Raw genomic sequence first — 22,191 nt, 5'->3', positions numbered from 1 at the left:
GCGTATATTGAAGAATCCTTGCATTCCTGGGATAAACCCCACTTGATCATGGTGTATGATCCTTTTAATGTGCTGTTGGATTCTGTTTGCTAGTATTTTGTTGAGGATTTTTGCATCTATGTTCATCAGTGTATTGGCCTGTAGTTTTCTTTCTTTGTGACGTCTTTGTCTGGTTTTGGTATCAGGGTGATGGTGGCCTCGTAGAATGAGTTTGGGAGTGTTCCTCCCTCTGCAATATTTTGGAAGAGTTTGAGAAGGATAGGTGTTAGCTCTTCTCTAAATGTTTGATAGAATTCGCCTGTGAAGCCATCTGGTCCTGGGCTTTTGTTTGTTGGAAGGTTTTTAATCACAGTTTCAATTTCAGTGCTTGTGATTGGTCTGTTCATATTTTCTATTTCTTCCTGGTTCAGTCTCGGCAGTTTGTGCATTTCTAAGAATCTGTCCATTTCTTCCAGGTTGTCCATTTTATTGGCATAGAGTTGCTTGTAGTAATCTCTCATGATCTTTTGTATTTCTGCAGTGTCAGTGGTTACTTCTCCTTTTTCATTTCTAATTCTATTGATTTGAGTCTTCTCCCTTTTTCTCTTGATGAGTCTGGCTAATGGTTTATCAATTTTGTTTATCTTCTCAAAGAACCAGCTTTTAGTTTCATTGATTTTTGCTATTGTTTCCTTCATTTCCTTTTCATTTATTTCTGACCTAATCTTTATGATTTCTTTCCTTCTGCTGGCTTTGGGGGTTTTTTGTTCTTCTTTCTCTAATTGCTTTAGGTGCAAGGTTAGGTTGTTTATTCGAGATGTTTCCTGTTTCTTGAGGTAGGCTTGTACTGTTATAAACTTCCCTCTTAGCACTGCTTTTGCTGCGTCCCATAGGTTTTGGGTCGTCGTATCTCCATTGTCATTTGTTTCTAGGTATTTTTTGATTTCCCCTTTGATTTCTTCAGTGATCACTTCGTTACTAAGTAGTGTATTGTGTAGCCTCCATGTGTTTGTATTTTTTATACATCTTTTCCTGTAATTGATATCTAGTCTCATAGCGTTGTGGTCAGAAAAGATACTTGATAGGATTTCAATTTTCTTAAATTTACCAAGGCTTGATTTGTGACCCAAGATATGATCTATCCTGGAGAATGTTCCATGAGCACTTGAGAAAAATGTGTATTCTGTTGTTTTTGGGTGGAATGTCCTATAAATATCAGTTAAGTCCATCTTGTTTAATGTATCATTTAAAGCTTGTGTTTCCTTATTTATTTTCATTTTGGATGATCTGTCTATTGGTGAAAGTGGGGTGTTAAAGTCCCCTACTATGATTGTGTTGCTGTCGATTTCCCCTTTTATGGCTGTTAGTATTTGCCTTATGTATTGAGGTGCTCCTATGTTGGGTGCATAAATATTTACAATTGTTATACCTTCCTCTTGGATTGATCCCTTAATCATTATATAGTGTCCTTCTTTGTCTCTTGTAATATTCTTTATTTTAAAGTCTATTTTGTCTGATATGAGAATTGCTACTCCAGCTTTCTTTTGATTTCCATTTGCATGGAATATCTTTTTCCATCCCCTCACTTTCAGTCTGTATGTGTCTCTAGGTCTGAAGTGGGTCTCTTGTAGACAGCATATATATGGGTCTTGTTTTTGTATCCATTCAGCCAGCCTGTGTCTTTTGGTGGGAGCATTTAATCCATTTACATTCAAGGTAATTATCAATATGTATGTTCCTATTCCCATTTTCTTAAATGTTTTGGGTTTGTTATTGTAGGTGTTTTCCTTCTCTTGTGTTTCTTGCCTAGAGAAGTTCCTTTAGCATTTGTTGTAAAGCTGGTTTGGTGGTACTGAACTCTCTCAGCTTTTGCTTGTCTGTAAAGGTTTTAATTTCTCCATCACATCTGAATGAGATCCTTGCTGGGTAGAGTAATCTTGGTTGTAGGTTTTTCTCCTTCATCACTTTAAGTATATCCTGCCACTCCCTTCTGGCTTGCAGAGTTTCTGCTGAAAGATCAGATATTAACCTTATGGGGATTCCCTTATGTGTTACTTGTTGTTTTTCCCTTGCTGCTTTTAATATGTTTTCTTTATATTTAATTTTTGACAGTTTGATTAATATGTGTCTTGGCGTGTTTCTCCTTGGGTTTATCCTGTATGGGACTCTCTGTGCTTCCAGGACTTGATTAACTATTTCCTTTCCCATATTAGGGAAGTTTTCAACTATAATCTCTTCAAATATTTTCTCAGTCCCTTTCTTTTTCTCTTCTTCTTCTGGGACCCCTATAATTCGAATGTTGGTGCGTTTAATGTTGTCCCAGAGGTCTCTGAGACTGTCCTCAGTTCTTTTCATTCTTTTTTCTTTATCCTGCTCTGCAGTAGTTATTTCCACCATTTTATCTTCCAGGTCACTTATCCTTTCTTCTGCCTCAGTTATTCTGCTATTGATCCCATCTAGAGTATTTTTAATTTCATTTATTGTGTTTTTCATCGTTGCTTGGTTCCTCTTTAGTTCTTCTACGTCCTTGTTAAATGTTTCTTGCATTTTGTCCATTCTATTTCCAAGATTTTGGATCATCCTTACTATCATTATTCTGAATTCTTTTTCAGCTAGACTACCTATTTCCTCTTCATTTGTTAGGTCTGGTGTGTTTTGACCCTGCTCCTTCATCTGCTGTGTGTTTTTCTGTCGTCTCATTTTGCTTATCTTACTGTGTTTGGGGTCTCCTTTTCACAGGCTGCAGGTTCGTAGTTCCCGTTGTTTTTGGTATCTGTCCCCAGTGGCTAAGGTTGGTTCAGTGGGTTGTGTAGGCTTCCTGGTGGAGGGAACTAGTGCCTGAGTTCTGGTGGATGAGGCTGGATCTTGTCTTTCTGGTGGGCACGTCCACGTCTGGTGGTGTGTTTTGGGGTGTCTGTGGCCTTATTATGATTTTAGGCAGCCTCTCTGCTAATGGATGGGGCTGTGTTCCTGTCTTGCTAGTTGTTTGGCATAGGGTGTCCAGCACTGTAGCTTGCTGGTCGTTGAGTGAAGCTGGGTCTTGATGTTGAGATGGAGATCTCTGAGAGATTTTTGCCATTTGGTATTACGTGGATCTGGGAGGTCTCTTGTGGACCAGTGTCCTGAAGTTGGCTCTCCCACCTCAGAGGCACGGCCCTGATGCCTGGCTGGAGCACCAAGAGCCTTTCATCCACACGGCTCAGAGTAAAAGGGCGAAAAAATAGAAAGAAAGAAAGAAAGAAAGAGGCTATAATATAGTGAAGTAAAATAAAGCTATTATAAAGCAAAGCTATACAGGCAAAATCTCACCCAGAAGCATATGCATATACACTCACAAAAAAAGGAAAAGGGGAAAAATTAATATATCCTGCTCCCAAAGTCCACCTCCTGAATTTGGGATGATTCGTTGTCTATTCAGGTATTCAACAGATGCAGGCACATCAAGTTGTTTGTGGAGTTTTAATCCGCTGCTTCTGAGGCTGCTGGGAGAGATTTCCCCTTCTCTTCTCTGTTCGCACAGCTCCTGGGGATCAGCTTTGGATTTGGACCCGCCTCTGTGTGTAGGTCGCCTGAGGGCGTCTGTTCCCTGCCCAGACAGGACGGGGTTAAAGGAGCAGCTGCTTCGGGGGCTCTGGCTCACTCAGCCCGCGGGGAGGGAGCGGTACGGAGGAGGCGGGGCGAGCCTGCGTCGGCAGAGGCCGGCGTGACATTGCACCAGCCTGAGGCGCGCAGTGCGTTCTCCCGGGAAAGTTGTCCCCGGATCACGGGACCCTGGCAGTGGCGGGCTGCACCGGCTCCCGGGAGGGGCGGTGTGGAGAGTGACCTGTGCTCGCACACAGGCTTCTTGGTGGCGGCAGCAGCAGCCTTAGCGTCTCACGCCCGCCTCTGGGGTCCACGCTGATAGCCGCGGCTCGCGCCCGTCTCTGGAGTTCGTTTAGGTGGCGCTCTGAATCCCCTCTCCTTGCACACCGCGAAACAGAGAGGCAAGAAAAAGTCTCTTGCCTCTTTGGCTGCTGCAGACATTTTCCCGGTCTCCCTCCCGGCTAGCTGTGGTGCGCCAACCCCTTCAGGCTGTGTTCACGCCACCAACCCCAGTCCTCTCCCTGCAATCCCACCGAAGCCCGAGCCTCAGCTCCCAGCCCCGCCCGCCCCGGCAGGGGATCAGACAAGCCTCTTGGGCTGGTGAGTGCTGCTCGGCACCGAACCTTTGTGCGGGAATCTCTCCGCTTTGCCCTCCGCACCCCTGTGGCTGCGCTCTCCTCCATGGCTCCGAAGCTTCCCCCCTCTGCCACCCGCAGTCTCTGCCCATGAAGGGGCTCCTAGTGCGTGGAAATCTTTCCTCCTTCACGGCTCCCTCACACTGGTGCAGGTCCCATCCCTATTCTTTTGTCTCTGTTATTTCTTTTTTCTTTTGCCCTACCCAAGTACGGGGGGAGTTTCTTGCCTTTTTGGAGGTCTGACGTTTTCTGCCAGCGTTCAGTGGGTGTTCTGTAGGAGCAGTTCCACGTGTAGATGTATTTCTACTGTATCTGTGGGAAGGAAGGTGATCTTGGTGTCTTACTCTTCCGCCATCTTCTCTCCTCCCCCTAATATTCTCTCTTTATCTTTAATTTTTGTAATTTTGATTACAGTGTGTCTTGGTGTGTCCCTCTTTGAGTTAATCCTGTATGGGACTCTCTGAGCTTCCTGGACTTGGATGACTGTTTCCTTTCCCACGTTAGGGAAGTTTTCAGCTATTATATCTTCAAATATTTTCTCAGGCCCTTTTTCTCTCTCCTCTCCTTCTGGGACCCCTATAATGTGAATATTAGTGTGCTTGATGTTGTACTAGAGGTCTCTTAAACTGTCCTCATTTCTTTTCATTCTTTTTTCTCTTCAGCAGCAGTGATTTCCACTACTCTGTCTTCCAGCTCACTGATCCGTTCTTCTGTATCATTTAGTCTACAATTGATTCCTTCTAGTGTATTTTTCATTTCAGTTATTGTATTCTTCATCTCTGTTTGCTTATTCTTTATATTTTCTAACTCTTTGTTAAAAACTTCTAGCTTCTCAGTCTGTGCAGCCATTCTCCTCCTGAATTCTTTATCTTTACAATCATTACTCTGAACTCTTTCTCAGGTAGATCGCCTATCTCCATTTCACTTAGTTCTCCTTCTGGGGTTTTATCTTGTTCCTTTGTCTGGAACGTATTCCTCTACCACCTCATTTTGTCTAAGTTGCTATTTGTATTTTTATGTATATGGTAGGTTAGTTACATTTCTCGACCTTGGAGAAGTGGCCTTCTGTGGGAGACGTTCTATGCATCCCAGCAGTGCACTCCCCTCTCGTCACCCAAGCTCTATGCTCTAGGCTGGTCTAGAGGCTTGTGCAGGCTTCTTGGTGGGAAGGGCCAGTGCCTGACCACTGGTGGGTGCAGCTAGGTTTTGGCCCTCTGGTGGGCAAGGCTGTGTCTGGGGTGGCTATGGACTCAGGAAGTCTTTAGGCAGCCTGTCTGCTGACGGGTGGGGCTCTGTTCCCATCCAGTTAGTTGTTTGTCCTGAGGCACCCCAGCACTGGTGCCTGTAGGCTATTGGGTGGGGCCAGGTCTTGGTGCTAAGGAGCCAAGATGGCAGTTGCCAGCAGCAGTGTTCATGCATTTGAATGTTCCCCAATACGCCACTAGTGTTTATGTCCCCATGGTGAGCCACAGTCACCCCCCACCTCTCTCCAGGAAACCCTCCAAGACCAGCAGGTAGGTCTGGCCCAGGCGCCTATCAAATTACTGAGCTTGCCCTGGGTCCTGGTGCACATGAGATTTTGTGTGTGCCCTTCAAAAGTAAAGTCTCTATTTCCTCCAGTCCTAAAGGGCTCCTACAATTAAGCCCCGCTGGCCTTCAAAGCCTAATGCTCTGAGGGCTTGTCTTCCTGGTACTGGACCCTCAGGCTGGGGAGCCTGACATGGGCCTCAAACTCTCACTCCTGTGGAAGAATCTCTGCAACATAATTTTTCTCCAGTTTGTGGGTTGCCCACCCAGGAGGTATGGGATTTGACTACATTGAGTGTCCCCCCCCTCCTACTTGTCTTGCTGTGGTTCCTTCTTTATGTCTTTAGTTGTAGAAGGTCTTTTCTAGTGAGTTCCAGTTTTTTTCATCAATGGTTGTTCTGCCGATAGTTGTGATTTTGGTGTGCTTGTGAGAGGAGGTGAGCTCAGGGTCTTTCTACTCTGCCATCTTGGCCACTCTCCTGTAATCCAAGTTTTGATGTGAAATTCCACATCTAGGATGAGGGGGAGAAAACATGACTCTTGGCTAGACCTGGCCTATAGGCCACCAATTTGCAGCCTCTGGTTTAACCTAAAGTTTCTCAAGCTCATTTGACCACACAGCTCTTTGTCCCTAAAACACTTTTTGAGGAAATGCTACCACACATCATTAGCCTGCCCAACCCTTCGAGGAAGCCCCATCATAAGGTCCCTTCCTACACCTAGTCCTCCTTCCCTGCTGCAGTCCTTTGACCTAAAGTATGCTCCAGTTACTCTGGATGTGTGGTAAATTACTCCAGCACTTGTGACTTAAAACAACAATATTTATTTTGCTCAAAAATCTGCAATTTGGGTAGGGCTCAGAGAGGATGGCTCATCTTGGTTCCACTATGTGGCTTGAAGGCTGGTAGCAATGGCGAGGGGTTGGAATCATCCAAAGGCACTCCCAGTCACATATCAGAAGGCTTACGCTGGTAATCACCTGAAATCTTAGTGTGGTAGATGGCTAAAACACCCACAGGTGGCCTTTCTTTGAGGCCTGGGCTTCCTTCCAACATGGCAGCTAGATTCCAAGGGTGAGTGGCTAGAGAATAAAAGAGAGGCAGGCAGAAACTGCATCACCTTTTAGGATGTAGCCTTAAAAGTCCCACCAGTTCACTTCCATTGCATTCTGTTTGTCAGGGCAAGTGTTCAAAGACAGGGCCACAGACTCCACCACTTAATGGAGTGTGGCAAAGTTCTGAAGAGGCTGGGGGACCAGAAATACCACTGTAGCCACTTTTGGAAGATGCAATCTGCCCTAAAAGGAAAGAATAAATATCTTGAATTCCAGATCTTTTATTTACCAATAATAGGGTGATTTTGAGCAAGTAAGTTTATTTCTTTTTGCAATATTTGTTCACCTTCCCTTGAATGCAGTTACCTCTATTTTTATTTTATCATTGGACGGTGAGCTTCTTGAGAGTAGCATCCACATCTAGGTGTTTTGTTTCGTTTAATATTGCTATGATGCAAGCACAAACATATAGTTTGGGTTTAGCAAATATTTCTAATGCCTTATTTTATAAGGCTGGTAGGGAGTTTCCCAGTGACTTTCCCCACTTGGAGACATGGCTAAAGGAGAAGAAACCCCTTTGGAACGGAGTCACATTGCTTGCCGTTCACTGTTATTCTGTGCCTGTCTCAGCCTAACCAGTGTTGTGGTTGGGCTGGCCCTTGTGTTTCTTACTATGATTGCAAGATGCCCTCAGCAATAACTATCAGGAAACTTTTAAAGAAAAATAAACGTTTATTACTTACAGGTCCTAGAAATTACATGGCACACCTGGGACCACACAGCAAAGTCACAGGTAGAGAGAAAGAACGCAAGCATGGGTCTAGGATTCTCCTTTTATTGGGTTTGAGAGTGGGGGCCTAGGGTTTCAAGGGCCCACTCTTTATTGGTGAATTTAAAGCATAAGAGTGGGAATTTAAAGCTCCAGAAGAGAAAAAAAACAATCCTCCCAAATGGTCAGTTGTCAAAGAACTCTAAAACAAAGGAGCCTGGGACGTAAGAGAGGGGGGTGGGGGGGCACAGCTTGGCCCTTTATCTAATCTTGTAGCTAGCAATGTGTTTATTCGAGATAGCCAACTTTGAAGAGGATGCCATCTTTGGAGCGGGTGCCTCTTTGAAGTGGATACCTCGGCAATCAAAGCTGAAGTCAGGCGCTTGCTTTACAGGAAGAAAAGCTAACAGCCAGGGCTCACACTATAACTATCCACCTGCCCCTTCCCTCCTCACATGACTTGTTGCATGGAACATGAGACAAGGCTCAAACCCAAGGGCCCTCCCCATCTCCCCAAGCCTGTGGTAAAGCAGCCCTGTAGTCTCCTGCCCTTAGCAGCCCAGAGAGCAGCCAGGAGACCTACAGGAAATAAGTAGCCTCTGAGAAACTGGCCTCACAAAACCTTACTCCCAAAGCAACAGCAAACACCAGGCTTAGTCTCCAAACCTCATTTCAGGGCACCTTAAGGGCAGTTCTTTGTTATGAATGCAAATACCCCTGGAGCTACAAACAGAGATAGGATCGTGTAAAATTCTGGTTCTGCAAAGGCGTTCATTTGCTAATGAATACCCTAAAAGCCCTTTCAAAAATGACCCCTGCCCATATGGACAACAGGCTTTGTTCATTGTTCTTTAATACTCCATTCCTCCTTGCCACTTGCCAGGTGAAGAAGAATAGAAAGCAAAGAACAGGAAACTCCCTTAGAGTCTCTGTTAGAAATGGCTCTTGGTTAGTCTGCTCAAGCTTTGTATTGCATTATCTCCAGCCTCCTGTGCCCGTTCCTCTCCTTCCCATCATTTCAACTCTTCCTCCCCACATTTCTGCAGCTAACAAGCTGGCATGTTGTTTGGTGAGAGCCTCAGGCTGTTTACCCAGGTGCCTGCCAACATTGGCAGTGATGGCCAACTCCATTATACAGGGAAGCGTATCTAACCTGGAGGCAACTGGAAAATCTCTGTTGAGTGCTAGTACCAATATTTTTGTTTTTCAACACTTCAGAACCACACAGTTTACAGTTTGTGGGACTGCATCCTCTCTCAATCCTAGGAAATATTCTTTTTCATTTACAAATGTAAAATAACATTAATTGCCAATTCCTTAGCTCTTATATGTTACAAATTCTAAGCACTTTACATACATTGCCTCACCTAATCCACACAACTGCTCTAAGAGACTTTTTACATTTTACAGACCAGGAAACTGAGGTAGAGAAGTAAAGTAAATTGCCAAAAGTCACATGACAAGGAGCACAGCCAGGACTGCAGCCTGTTCTACCTGATGCCAAAGCCTGTCTATTTCCTCCCCTATACTGTTTAGCTTGAGAAAGGTACATGCATGACAGATCAATTTCTTATCTCATAAAGATTTTATTAATTTTGAACCTTCCTGTTTGATTCAGTAAATCAACTCATTAATAACACTGCAAACAAAGACACTCAGGCTTGTAAGAGACCATAGAATTCATTAGGTCAAACTGACCTGTGAATGTCTGTAGAGCACTCCTCACACTGGGCATTGTGTCTCTGAAGATTTCTAATTCTGGGGAGCCCATCCCTCTGAGGAAGAAGAAGCGCATTCCATTTTCAGGCAGCTTCACGTTGTGTTTGATAAAAATCTGTCCAGGCTTCCCTGGTGGCGCAGTGGTTAAGAATCTGCCTGCCAATGCAGGGGACATGGGTTCAAGCCCTGGTCCAGGAAGATCCCACATGCTGCAGAGCAACTAAGCCCATGCACCACAACTACTGAGCCTGCGCTCTAGATCCCACGAGCCACAACTACTGAGCCCACGTGCCACAACTACTGAAGCCCACGCACCTAGAGCCCTGCTCCACAGCAAGAGAAGCCACCACAATGAGAAGCCCGCACACCGCAACGAAGAGTAGCCCCCACTCACTGCAACTAGAGAAAGCCTGCACGTAACAATGAAGACCCAACGCAGCCAAAAATAAATAAATAAAATAATAAATAAATTTATAAAAAAAGAAATCTGTCCCCCTGGAACTGCCATTTATTCATCCTAATTCTGCTGTCTGCAAAAACAAGGCTAAACGACTTGCTCTGTGCTCAGCACCCCTCTGAGCCTTGCTTTACCAGGTGAATTGCTTCATAAACAGGCTTACTCCTGCCCATCCACTCGTGCCTGAAGAGACTCCAGTTTGTCAATGACTCTCACTACGTGAGACACCCAGGGCTGCACCCAGAACTCAAACTAATTCTGACCAATCAAAATTCTATCCTATCCCTTGGACCTAGAGATTATCATACTAAGTGAAGTAAGCCAGACAAAAACAAATATCATATGATATCACTTATATGCAGAATCTTTAAAAAAAATGATACAAATGAAGTTGTATACAAAACAGAAACAGACCCACAGAGATAGAAAATAAACTTATGGTTACCAAAGGGGAAAGAGGGAGGGAGGGATAAATTAGGAATTTGGGATTAACATATACACAGTACCATATATAAAATAGATAACCAACAAAGACCTACTATATAGCACAGGGAACTATACTCAATATTTTGTAATAACCTATAAGGGAAAAGAATCTGAAAAAAAAATAGCTATATATGTATGTCTAACTGAATCACTTTGCTGTACACCAGAAACTAACACAACATTGTAAATCAACTGTACTTCAATTTTTTTTTAATTTATTAAGTTTGGAAACAAATTCCATCCTTGATCAGGGTGCTGCACATCTTTGATTGCAGCCTCAGGTCGAATATGTTCTTTGGGCAGCCACATGGAATCCTCAACTAACACTGAGCTGTCAGTCAACAAGTGATGTGAGTGGGGACATTTCAGCCACTCTTCACCAGCCTGGGCTACTAGATCCAGGGCAATGAGGTCCCTAACTCATCTGCACATAATTTCACTTCAACGAAAATTGTTTATTGTGGCAAGTACTTTATCCAAACTTGCATAGTGATTTTCATTCCTCACCTTGCAAGGGATACTTTCTTTTCTTTTGCATATGCAGAATGGGTTGGTTGGTTGTTTGGTGGGTTTTTTCTCTTTTTTTTTAAGTTTTAATCCAGTGACAGTTAATCAATGGATATCTAAAGAGGCAAAAGGAAAGTCAGACTCCGCACAAGCAGAATTGACATGTAATCTCACATAGATCAGTTCCTTCACAACACAACCCCAGGATGTTTCTAAGCAACTTATGTTTGACCCACAAAATTGAAAGGAACTCTATTTAAACTCAAGATAACCAAAATAGACTGGTGAATGGGAGCTGATAATATGCTGCTATCCCTTAAAATTCCCTGGTTCTAAATTAAATTGCTTGTTTTCTTATTCTTTATATTTTAATTAGTATTTAATTTTGTCATGGTTCTTACAGAAATTTTTATATACTAATTTTACAATCAAAAAGTGAAAGGAAAATGTCAACCATACTTTTAGAGAAATGTTTTAAGGTATATAATTTTTGGAGATCAGTGAACAGGTTAGAAGCCCCCTTCCAAAAAAAGAAGGGATCCTGGACCATGATGTCCCTTCCCCCTTACTCTGATCTTCTGAGTTAATCTTCACAGACAAAAAAGCCTGAGCTATTATCGAATGAGCTCAGTCTTCTCACTTTACAAATGATAAAAAAATAATGTACAGACGGGTTTAAATGACTTGCTCAAGTTCACAGGGATAATGGCAGCTGCTAGCACATACCTCTTTTTCTTCCAAACCACTGATCGAGAATATCGGTATTGGAATTCAGAGAGGTAAGAGATTGCTGTAGTGTGGGGTCTTTGGAGAAAATGTCATGGAGGAATTGAAACTGAAAAGATGTAAGCTTATTTTAAGCAAATCTTACTTTTTCACTGAAATAATACATGCTAGCAATAGAAGATTTGGGAAATGCTGAAAGGTTCAAGGGAAGGTGTTGGGGCAAATTCCTCGTAATCCCAACCCATGAACTCAGTACCGTGGGTGCATTTCTCTGTAGTCTTTTTTCCCTCACACATTACTTGTTTTCTATCATTGTGATCATACTACATATCAAGGAACATTATAAATCAAGGTCTATTCCATGTTGTAATAAACTCTTCATAAATTCCATTTGAATTACCACATAACAGTCCATTTTTGCAGTAATCTTCTTAACCTTGCTCTTATTTTTGAATAATTAGGCAGAAAGGAAAAATTTAACTGAAGAGGGGAAAGGTATCTAGAAGAGTGTATGTACTGATATATACAGAAAATTAAAACACCAAAATACTCACAGATGTGTATTTGAGCTTTGAGGTTACGGGTGATTTTTGTTTCATTCTTTATATTTTTCTCAATGGTACAAAAGCACTAGTAGGCACACCTACTTTTATTGAGCATTCACCATGTGCTTTATGCCACAGACACACTTTCTCTTTTAGTCCTAATAATGACTAACCAAGACCACTAGTCTATCTTCATTTCAAGGATAAGGAAAATGAGACCTGGAGATATTAAGGGACTTGCAGAAGGCCAGTGATGGAGCCAGAATTTGTTCCCAGGGTCATATGAGGAGAAAGTGTCTGTTCTTAACCACCATACTGCACAGACCAAGTTTTTCATGAATATCTACCATTGTTATAATCAGAAAGCTATTTTAAAAATGAAAATGGATTGCAAACAATAGCTCGTTTCTGGTGTAAGCAGATAATTTATTACCTAGAGAGTGTAAAAAACAATCCACCAGCATCCCAGAACAGCTAAGAAAATCATCAATATGTAAAATCTCCTCGGTCACGTCTAAAATGTTTAAAATTCAAATATGTTTCAGGTTTCTCTGAAATTGATTAGGAATAGAAAAGAAGCAGTGTTAATTGCACTTATGTGAATGAAGTCTGGATTCTGAGACCAGATGAAAATTGATTGTGCTAAAAGTAGTCTTCTGTAATTAAATGAAACTGTGCAGGTGCACTTTAATTAGTCAGCAGAACTTATTCTAAGTGGTAACAGTCAGTCCTGGTGTATCTCATGAAATTAGGGCCTGACAGCTCCACCTCAACTGAGGTTCTCTTTCCACAGCAGTCTTATTCGTTCTTCTACTGCTCTAATTTGAAACTGCAGGAAAGGTGACTTTTGTAATGGAGATGTACACATTACAAAATCTTCCTCTTTCTTTCATTCAAAAGACTTGTAATCGCTTTAGATTCCAAGGAATCTCACTAAGGGAACTTAACTACCTTAGAAAGTACTTGAAGTCGTTGGTATTTCACATCACCCATCAGGGGGCTTCAGAAAGTCAGTAAACATTATAAAATTCACTTGATAGATTTCTCTTTGTTTCTATGCAGACAAGCTCAACCTGCATCTTTAAAAAGCTATTCAAGAAAGCGTCTCCTCAGTATCTAAATGTGCAGGTTTCCTGGTATTTTAAAAAGGAAAGATAATTTTTCTTTTTATTATTTTTTAACCTTTCTTAAATTATAAAAAAAATACTTATAGAAAATTCAGGAAGTACAGAAGAGCGAAAAAAAGTGGGAAAAACATCACCCGTCATCCCTTCATTCAAAGACAGATTACCCCTAACATGGTAGGATATTTCCTTCTAGTGTTTTATCTAGCTGTTGTATATCTGAGATCATTCTGTTGGCACAATTTGGTGTTCTACTAGAAAGACTCTTTGAAAAAGAAATTTTGAATTTTATTCCTAACCTTAACCTGGATAAGTGGTGTCCATTCCATGGGCTTCTAGCATATCAGACACAGATTATCAAGATGCCTGCTGTCCTGGGCCTTTGTTGAGGGAAGGCCTCTACTGAAGGCACAGGACCTATATCTGGGGTAGGAATGAGTATTCTGGACATAATAAAGAAGGAGAACAAAAAGTACTATTTATTACTTGGTAGCCTGGGATTAATCACATTGGGCTGGCCCTTTTCCCCTGCATGTGCGTATTCAGAAGAAATAAGCTTATAATGATCATTCAGAGCAACTTTGAAGAAGAGGTCCCACCACAGAACAACCACCACCCAGGCATGAGGGTGGAGTAGAGGGTGAGACTGGGAGGATTAAAAAGTAAAGAACAACCTTTGATTGGATGTCAACAAGTCACAGAATTTAGAATCACAGAAATTGAGATTTGCAGAGAAATTGGATCTCAGTCCCAGACTCAGGTGTTCAAGGAATACCCATTTCTTTGTTTCCTTTAAAGAAAATAAAGTGGTTTCCAAGCATCTCTTTTACCAAACCGGCAGGTAACTTAGTCTCAGGCACCAAATATGGAAGTCTCATGTGGTGCCAGAAAACAAGGACAGAGCCTCCATCCTCTTTTCTGTCATGCTGACTGCTAACAGCCAACCAAGCCCCAAGTGGTTCCTCGAAATCCAGTTTCTCTCTATTTCTCTGCCACATGAGGATCAGAGTTCCTAGCACACCCTCTGTCATCCTCTCGGAGGTCGGGCCAACTTGCCAGGGAAATACCTAAAACCTAAGCATCATCTCCCACTCCTCTCAGAACCCACCACCCTCCTTCTCTTTTCCTGCCCCTGCAAATTCCCCCTCCTCTCTTAAGTTCTTTATGATACTTGCCTCTTTTTCCTCCCCCGCCCCCAGGACACCTCAGGTACTCTCTTCAGGCTTAGTAAAGTAGAAGCCAACCAGGGACAGATCTTGAAGAAAAATTCTGCCCCAGTCCAGGAACACACACCTCCCCTGAAGTAAAGGAGAGCTAATGGCCTGGTTTCCCTTTTGGAAGACTTGAAAGTCATAAAGAGGAAAACACAAAGCAGTATTTTTCAAAAAATCATCCTGCCATAGAAAAGACCTTGAAGGGCTTCACTGGTGTCGCAGTGGTTGGGAAACCAACCGCCTGCCAATGCAGGGGACGTGGGTTCAAGCCCTGGTCCGGGAAGATCCCACATGCCGCGGAGCAACTAAGCCCACGAGCCACAACTACTGAGCCCACATGCCACAACTACTGAAGCCCGTGTGCCTAGAGCCCATGATCCGCAACAAGAGAAGCCACTGCAATGAGAAGCCTGCGCACCACAACGAAGAGTAGCCCCTGCTCGCTGCAACTAGAGAAAGTCGACTCACAGCAGCCAAGACCCAACGCAGCCAAAAATAAATACATACGTAATACATACATACCTTGAAGAGGACTCAGTCGAGTTCACACCCAAAGCTGGTCTCCTTCATTCTTTAGCACCAGGAAGCCACGTTTGCCATAAGGTGATGAGCATGAGCTTAGAATGCAGACTGTGGTTCAGATCCTGTGCAATCCCAGCTTTATGACCATAACCCTCTAGACTCAGTTTTCTCCTAGCACAGTGCTTGGCACAAAGTAGGATCAGCCAGTGTTGCTTTCCCTTGTCCATGGCCAGCTGCCTCCCCAAGTCACTGCCCAGCCAGTCCCAAAGCAGTTGCTCTAATTCCTCATAGCCTAGGAGCAACTCTAGGAGAGACTGCCCTTCCTAAAATGTGTGCCTGGTACCCACACTTGAAACTGTTCAAGGAATGGATTTATAGCTGAATTTGGTTTATGTGATCCTGGTTCCTCAGATGGTAACTATTTTCCTCCTGGAGAAAGTCAGAACTAATCTAGTTTGACACTTTGAGCACTGAATGCCCTCCAGAAGCTCTTCAACCATGAGTATCATTGGATGTGGCCAGTTTGAACACTTTATTCCTCCTCAGAACTCATTTTTATCTATGAGGAAAACTGTCTCTCTGGAAATAAACCAAATTATATAGCATGTTCTTAAATCTATCTCTCTTCATTTTTCCTGTCTCCTAGTCAGATACAGAGTTTTGGGATAAGATGCAAGCAGAATGGGAAGAAATGGCCCGGAGGAACTGGATATCGGAGAACCAAGAAGCCCAGAACCAGGTTACAATCTCAGCTAGCGAGAAGGTGATCATTTCTCTTCTTACATATGCTGACCAGTTTTCTCAACCTCTGTGGATCATATTTTTATAAATTAGTTGATAACTATTTTGTGAAAAAAAATCCAAGAATTAAACAGACAATTTCATGTCAATCCGACCTATAAGAAATTCTGGCACATGAAAACAGCGTAATCTTCCAATGCGTGAAGGCAGCAAAGCTGGAATGGAATACCCTTATTTTTTATCAATGTTAAGACAGTTTGGCAGCCAACCAGAGCTTGGCCGGTTACTGAACTAACACTTAGGGCGGGTTAGAACAAGAACTGGGCTAGTCCCACAATGCCTGAGCCACGTCAATAAGCTGACAGAAGTGATATCAGTGGGCAGGGGGGTGAAAAGGGGGGCTTAGGGCTGTATTTCACAGGTGCTCTTTATGCAGCTAGCAAAGAACTCAGTGGAAAAGATACACTTCACACAACCAGGTCAGGTCCCAAGGGGATTCCTCAGAGATATTCCCCTGAGAAGAGCCCCAGCAAATATGTGAGTACAGTCAACAGCCAGTCAAATTACCCATGAAGTCCCAGTTGCTCTAGGATTTATGCTTTTAAAAGCACTTGGAAAAAAGAAAACACTTGAGAAATAAGTTTAAATGACTTGAAAGAAAGAGATGGAAAGATTGAATTTTCTTTCACAGGGGAAACATAAATATATAAATGTTTATGTTATGTTTTTTTGTGGTAGAGGAATTCTCAATCATACTCAGTTCTGGATAACTTCCATGATATTTAGTTCAACCCAAAAAATTTTACTGTTTGCTCTGGATACTGGGGACTATGATGAATAGTCTCTGATCTTATGGGATTAGGGACAATCTATGTAGTCGTTGAAATGTCTCTACTTACAGTATTCTCTGTCCCACAGTAGCTGAGGCAAGAATCTCATAAAATCAGATCAACCATCTCATTAAAACTAATTAAGTTAATTTTCCACAAAGAAATCGAGAGTGAGAAGAGTGAACATTGATGCAGAACATCAGTCTCTGGGCTGTAATCCATGGACCAGAGCTCCCCACTCCCAGGGCCCCATATCCCTAACACCACTACATAAGCTGGTCATACCCTATGGATTTTGACAAAGAGTTTTGTCTTTCTAAGCACCTGTGGAGAATGAAGGTCTCCATGTGATGTATTTAAAAACCTTAGTAGCATCATCAACAGACTAGCTTACTTGTATCTATCAAATTGGAAGGATTTTATGACAATCTCTGCTACTAAGGTTGCAACAAATAATGTCTCTGATACTTCTGATGAGAGTCTAAGTCAGGACATACTTTCTCAAAAACAATTCAGCTACATATATCAAGGGTCTCAAAATAGTTCATAGCCTTTAGCATAATAAATCCTTCTAGAAGTCTATCCTAAGGTAATAATCACATGCAGATAAAGATTTGAGCATGTGGCTTTCACTGTAGCTTTATTTGTGATAACAACAACAACAAATTGGCGGTAACCTGAATGTCCATCAAAAGAGGATTGATTAATTTTTAGCATAAGATAAATAACTTTAATAACTAAAATTAAGTGGGGCTTAAGCTACAAACCTGCATATATAGTATGAACTTAGTTAACTTATATACTCAGAAAAATACTAGAAGATTATTTGTACATTCTGTATTGTTTAAATTTTTTAAATAAAAGATGGTAACTTTAAAGCATACGTTCTCAGTGGAGAGATACTGCCCCCCAATGGGACAAAAACTGGTTTGAGGAGTAGAAGGTGAAAAAAATCTTAGATATTACAATGGTTTGTAGCCCTCCGAAGGGCCACTGTATATAAACAGATGTACAGTATGTGGTATTAACATTTCAAGGAAGTGAGTGGCAGCACTTAGCAAAAATATGTCCCAAAAGTCAGTATTTTAAAAATCTGGTGGGGAAATGGGTAAAACAAAAAGAATAAAAGAAATACCAGAAGGAAAACAAACTCCAAAATATTAGCAGTGATCATATTTAAGTCATGACATTATAGGTAACTTTTTGTTTCTTTTCATATTATTCGATAACAAAATAAGGTTATCTAACATTTACACAATGAAAATGTACCACAGTCAAAATAAGTGGAACAACAGCAATTTATACTTCATTGAAATTAATCAGATAATTTAAATAAAATTAATTGAATTCAAATTCAAAAAGAACTGACTGACTATAACAATGAAGAGTGAAATCAATGGATCTGTGTTGGCCCCTCTGTGTTGTAGGGATATTACTTTCACACTGAAAACCCCTTCAAGGACTGGCCTGGAGCATTTGAAGAAGGCTTAAAAAGGCTGAAGGAAGGGGACCTGCCAGTTACCATCCTGTTCATGGAGGCAGCAATTCTTCAGGACCCTGGAGATGCAGAGGTGTCATTTCCCTTCCTCCTGCCAGGCTTGGAAAGGGGCGGACAGAGGGTGACAGAGAGTTCTGCTAGGTGGCAGAGTAAAGTTTCATCAAGTAAAGTTTCCCAAAGGAGTTAACGTGGCTAAGCCTGATATGTGTTTGAAAGTTACAAATAGGTACCTGTTTTCTAACCAAATCTGCAGTGTCTACAGTGCCCAAAAATAAAAGGTGGAGACAAGAAACGAAAAACCAAAACTGCCAACCTAGAGGCTCAGCAGTAGTTTTCACGGGGCAGAGTATAGTTTTGTCTGGGTCTAGAGCCACACCATATCTCACTCTTGATTTACTCACTCAGCATTTATTGAGCACATATTATGTCCCAAGAATTGTGCCAGGAATTGGCTTAAATTTTTTTTTTTTATAAATTTATTTATTTATTTTTATTTTTGGCTGCATTGGGTCTTCGTTGCGGTGCACGGGCTTCTCATTGCGGTGGCTTCTCTTATTGCAGAGCACGGGCTCTAGGCACCTGGGCTTCAGCAGTTGTGGCTCGCGGGCTCTAGAGCTCAGGCTCAGTAGTTGTGGCTCACGGGCTTAGTTGCTCTGCGGCATGTGGGGTCTTCCCGGACCAGGGCTCGAACCCGTGTCCCCTGCATTGGCAGGCAGATTCTTAACCACTGCACCACCAGGGAAGTCCTAAAATATTGAAGAGGTAGAAAAAATGGACCAGTTGAAAGGACAGATTTGTGCTCTATCTGGAAGACAAGTAAATAAATCAATGTAGTGTAATAAATGCAGTGTTCAGAGTACGCACAGGAGAGCCGAGAGCAAGGGTTCTGACCCAGCCTTCCCCTCCAAGTGAATCCAAAGCTGAATTTTGAGGGAGAGAGGATTAAAAACTGCAGGGGAGTCCAGCTGTTGTTAAGAGGGAATGGTTTGTGGGTGGGCAAAGGGACAGGAAACATTGAATCCATGGTGAGAGGGGAGGAGACAGTGGCAGGAGAGGGGGGAATAAGAGGTAGCCAAGAGTTGAACTTCATCCTGAAAGCCATGGGGAACCACTGTGGGAGAGGGACACGATCAGATTCGCATGTTAGAAAAGCCCCTTTCTCTGAGACATGAAGGGTGAGTGGAGATGGAGACTGGGAGACACCAAAGAGGCTTCTGCAATTTTATCTTGGTCCACTAATTTTCCCAAACTGCAAAGGCCTGTAATAAGACACTGGCAGGTATCAAAGCTTCTTTTTCAGTTTGTAATTTTCGGGAAACATCTTCTAGGGGGATATTCCCAGAGGAATTTGCAGAAATGTATTATATATGCAGTGCTGAGAAGTCAGTACAGAATAGTGGTTAAGCCTCCGGGCTCTGCTATCCTAACCATGTGGGTTCAAATCCCTGCTCTACCACTTGTTAGCCACGAGCCACGTGATCTGGGACAAGCCATTTAAACCCTCTAAGGTTCAGTTTCCTCACATGTAAAATGGAAATCACAATTATAACTATCTCATTGGGTGTCGTGAGGATAAGTTCATACAAATAAAATGCCCAGTTTAGTGCCTGGCACATCAATATTTAGCCTTTATCAATATTATTGGTTGTACTTAGTTTGTATAGAAAGAACAAGTAAACTAATTATTGATCCTACTTAAAGCGCCTAGTATCTTGTTAGTCAAAATGTTGACAGTGAAATGAGATTGAATTGAGAGTTGGAATTCTGAACCAAAATATTGGAATTTTTAAAAGATCTAAATATCAATATAGAAGAGAAAGTCATTGCGTTAAGAGGAAACTACAACCCTCCCAACAAAATAGTGTCATCTTACATTTCTAAATGCTATGTGTTTTCATATATATTATATCATTTGATGCAACAATCCTGGGAAGTTTAATAAAAAGGTATACATTATTATCCCAGGTTCGTAACTGAGAAAATGAGGACACTTGGTAACTGATGGATCCTAGACCAGGACCCAGGGCTTCTCAATCGATGGAGAGCCCAATGCTAAGATAATGGACGATCTGTGAATGGTGAAAATGACACCACACCCAAAGGCTAGGAAGATGCCCCCAGAGAAAGACTGTTTCATCAATCTTTTCTTAAGAAGCATTCTAAGATGTATGAAAGGTGAAATCAAATTAGAAGCTGCTCTGTATATATTTGAAAGATTTAAAAGAATCACTGATATTCTGGGGGGAGAAATACTCAGTATTTTTTATGAGTTTGTATGGTATGTGTAATCATAACCCATGAGGGAAAAAGCTGATACAATTTTTACAGCACTTTAAGATGACTCCATATGTTTTCATGGAGTTCTGTTTTAAAATGTTCATAGCATTGCTTCTCAAAGAAGAGAGTTATGCAAACCTTTTAAAATCCCTAAGACTCTGATACACCCCCAGTAAATCTGAGGACAATGTGTGTAATGAGAGGTTTTGTTGATGTGTATTGCGCTTGTAGTGGTGTGAGAATTACTGTTCTTATAAGTATATAAGTAGAAATATTTTATATTAAAAATTTTCATTCCAGATGCGGAAAACGTTATCTGTTTGAAGATATTCTTTACATTATTGGCCATTGCAAAGGATTAGAAACAACGTAGAGCAACAAGGGAGTTGGTTGAGGGAATAATGGGATATCTGTTTAACAAAATTTAAATTAAAAAATATAAGGGAGATTTTATAAAAACATGAAAGTGCTGATAATGTAATATAAAGTGTAAATGTAGGCTATAAAATTATATATACATTATATTGCATTTTATATGTGTTTTATGCTTTTTAACAATGATTATATTAAGTGATGAACACATTGTAGCGGGTTTCGTTTTGTTTCCCCTAGTTCCTAAATTTCCTGTTACCTCTTTTAATAACTGCTTGACTTTCATTTATACAAACTAATTCTATTTTGTACATCTTGAGGTTCCTTATTGTAAACTTTAGACTATTTAGCTACATTTCTGAGTTATTTTTCTACCTCTTTTCCTGATAGATGCATCGTTTTATATATTTATCTTTTGCTTTTAAGATACCTAATATCATGAAATCTCAGAAACTCAGAGGTTTCCATGAGCCACAGGAGAGAATAAATACTTAGAGTTTGTAAATAATGACAGAGAATCTTGACCCATATGTCACAAGGGAGTTTGAATGAAGAAATGCGTGTGATGTTTTTCCCTTTTACAAGACTCTTACACCCGAGACAGGCTGCTCTGCACAGAGGGATCTGTCACATGTAAACGAACCAACTAAAGCAATGAGTGATTCTGCTTCCTCTTGTAATGTTGACATCAGTTGTTTTTTGTAGGCATGGCAGTTCCTCGGGATAACCCAGGCGGAGAATGAAAATGAACAAGCAGCTATTGTCGCCCTCCAGAGGTAGATGAAGCTAAGTGCAAAATCATGGGCCTGGTGGACACTTGTTAATGGACTTCCTGTGGTTTCAGATTTGTCCTTTGACCGTTAAGTACACTGTAAAAATGTGACCAGGATAAGTGCCAAGATGCCACATATTACTTCCATTTAGCTCTGGAAAACACTTTATGAAGAAATCGTGTTCTTAAATCGCAGTGTTTTACCAACTACAAATTGGCCTTCATTGGCACAAAAGAGTCTATGTCAAAAGCAATCATAAAGTAGACTCATTGAATCAATAGTTGTTTTTAGCTTTCTAGCCTTTTGTGGCATCTGAAAGTTTTCTTCAGGAAAAACATACTCAAAATAATCTCAATGTAATTTTAGTTCCATGTGTCTACGGAGAATCTCCTGAGATAGTTTCAGCATCCTGAGCCCCTGACTAAAGTTCTAGACTACTTTGGGTGGGTGTAGCATCACATCTTACTTGATTAGAGCCCCTATTTAAACCCTGGGAAAATAGCCCCTACCAAATAGACTTTCACTTTCCCTACTCTTTCTTATAAATAAATAAATGTATATTTATTATACATCCATATATATGTAATCTCTTCCTAAAGAACTGATATAGGTTCTGTCTAGGGCTTGCTAAGCAAAGTCTTATCCACAGATCACCAACATTGTCATCACCTGGGAGCTTGTCGGACGTGTACAACTTCAGGCTGCCCCCACCCCCAGGCCTATTAGATCAGAATCTGCATTTTGCCAGATCCCCAGATGATTCTCATGCACATCAAAGTTTGAAAAGCCCTTGCCAGCGGCCAGTGGGATAGCATGAGGGGGAGCAGCTGTAGCCTGTGCCTCCTAAACCCATA

The 22,191-nt window shown here is 41.6% G+C and overlaps 1 protein-coding gene across 7 annotated transcripts in view; it reads left to right on the top strand.

The window, feature by feature from the left end:
- PEX5L (peroxisomal biogenesis factor 5 like) overlaps window positions 1-22,191 on the top strand; it is a 247,406-nt gene that overhangs the window by 213,439 nt on the left and 11,776 nt on the right. For all 7 annotated transcript variants that reach the window (XM_036851576.1, XM_036851572.1, XM_036851573.1 and 4 more), the window contains 3 exons: window positions 15,493-15,609; window positions 17,845-17,988; window positions 21,270-21,340. In XM_036851576.1, coding sequence (XP_036707471.1) covers window positions 15,493-15,609; window positions 17,845-17,988; window positions 21,270-21,340 — 332 coding nt within the window. The remainder of the gene's footprint in view (window positions 1-15,492; window positions 15,610-17,844; window positions 17,989-21,269; window positions 21,341-22,191) is intronic.

Source organism: Balaenoptera musculus, chromosome 4 (assembly GCF_009873245.2).
Source record: "Balaenoptera musculus isolate JJ_BM4_2016_0621 chromosome 4, mBalMus1.pri.v3, whole genome shotgun sequence".
NCBI classification, from domain to species: domain Eukaryota; kingdom Metazoa; phylum Chordata; class Mammalia; order Artiodactyla; family Balaenopteridae; genus Balaenoptera; species Balaenoptera musculus.
This window is presented reverse-complemented; position numbering and strand designations above follow the sequence as displayed.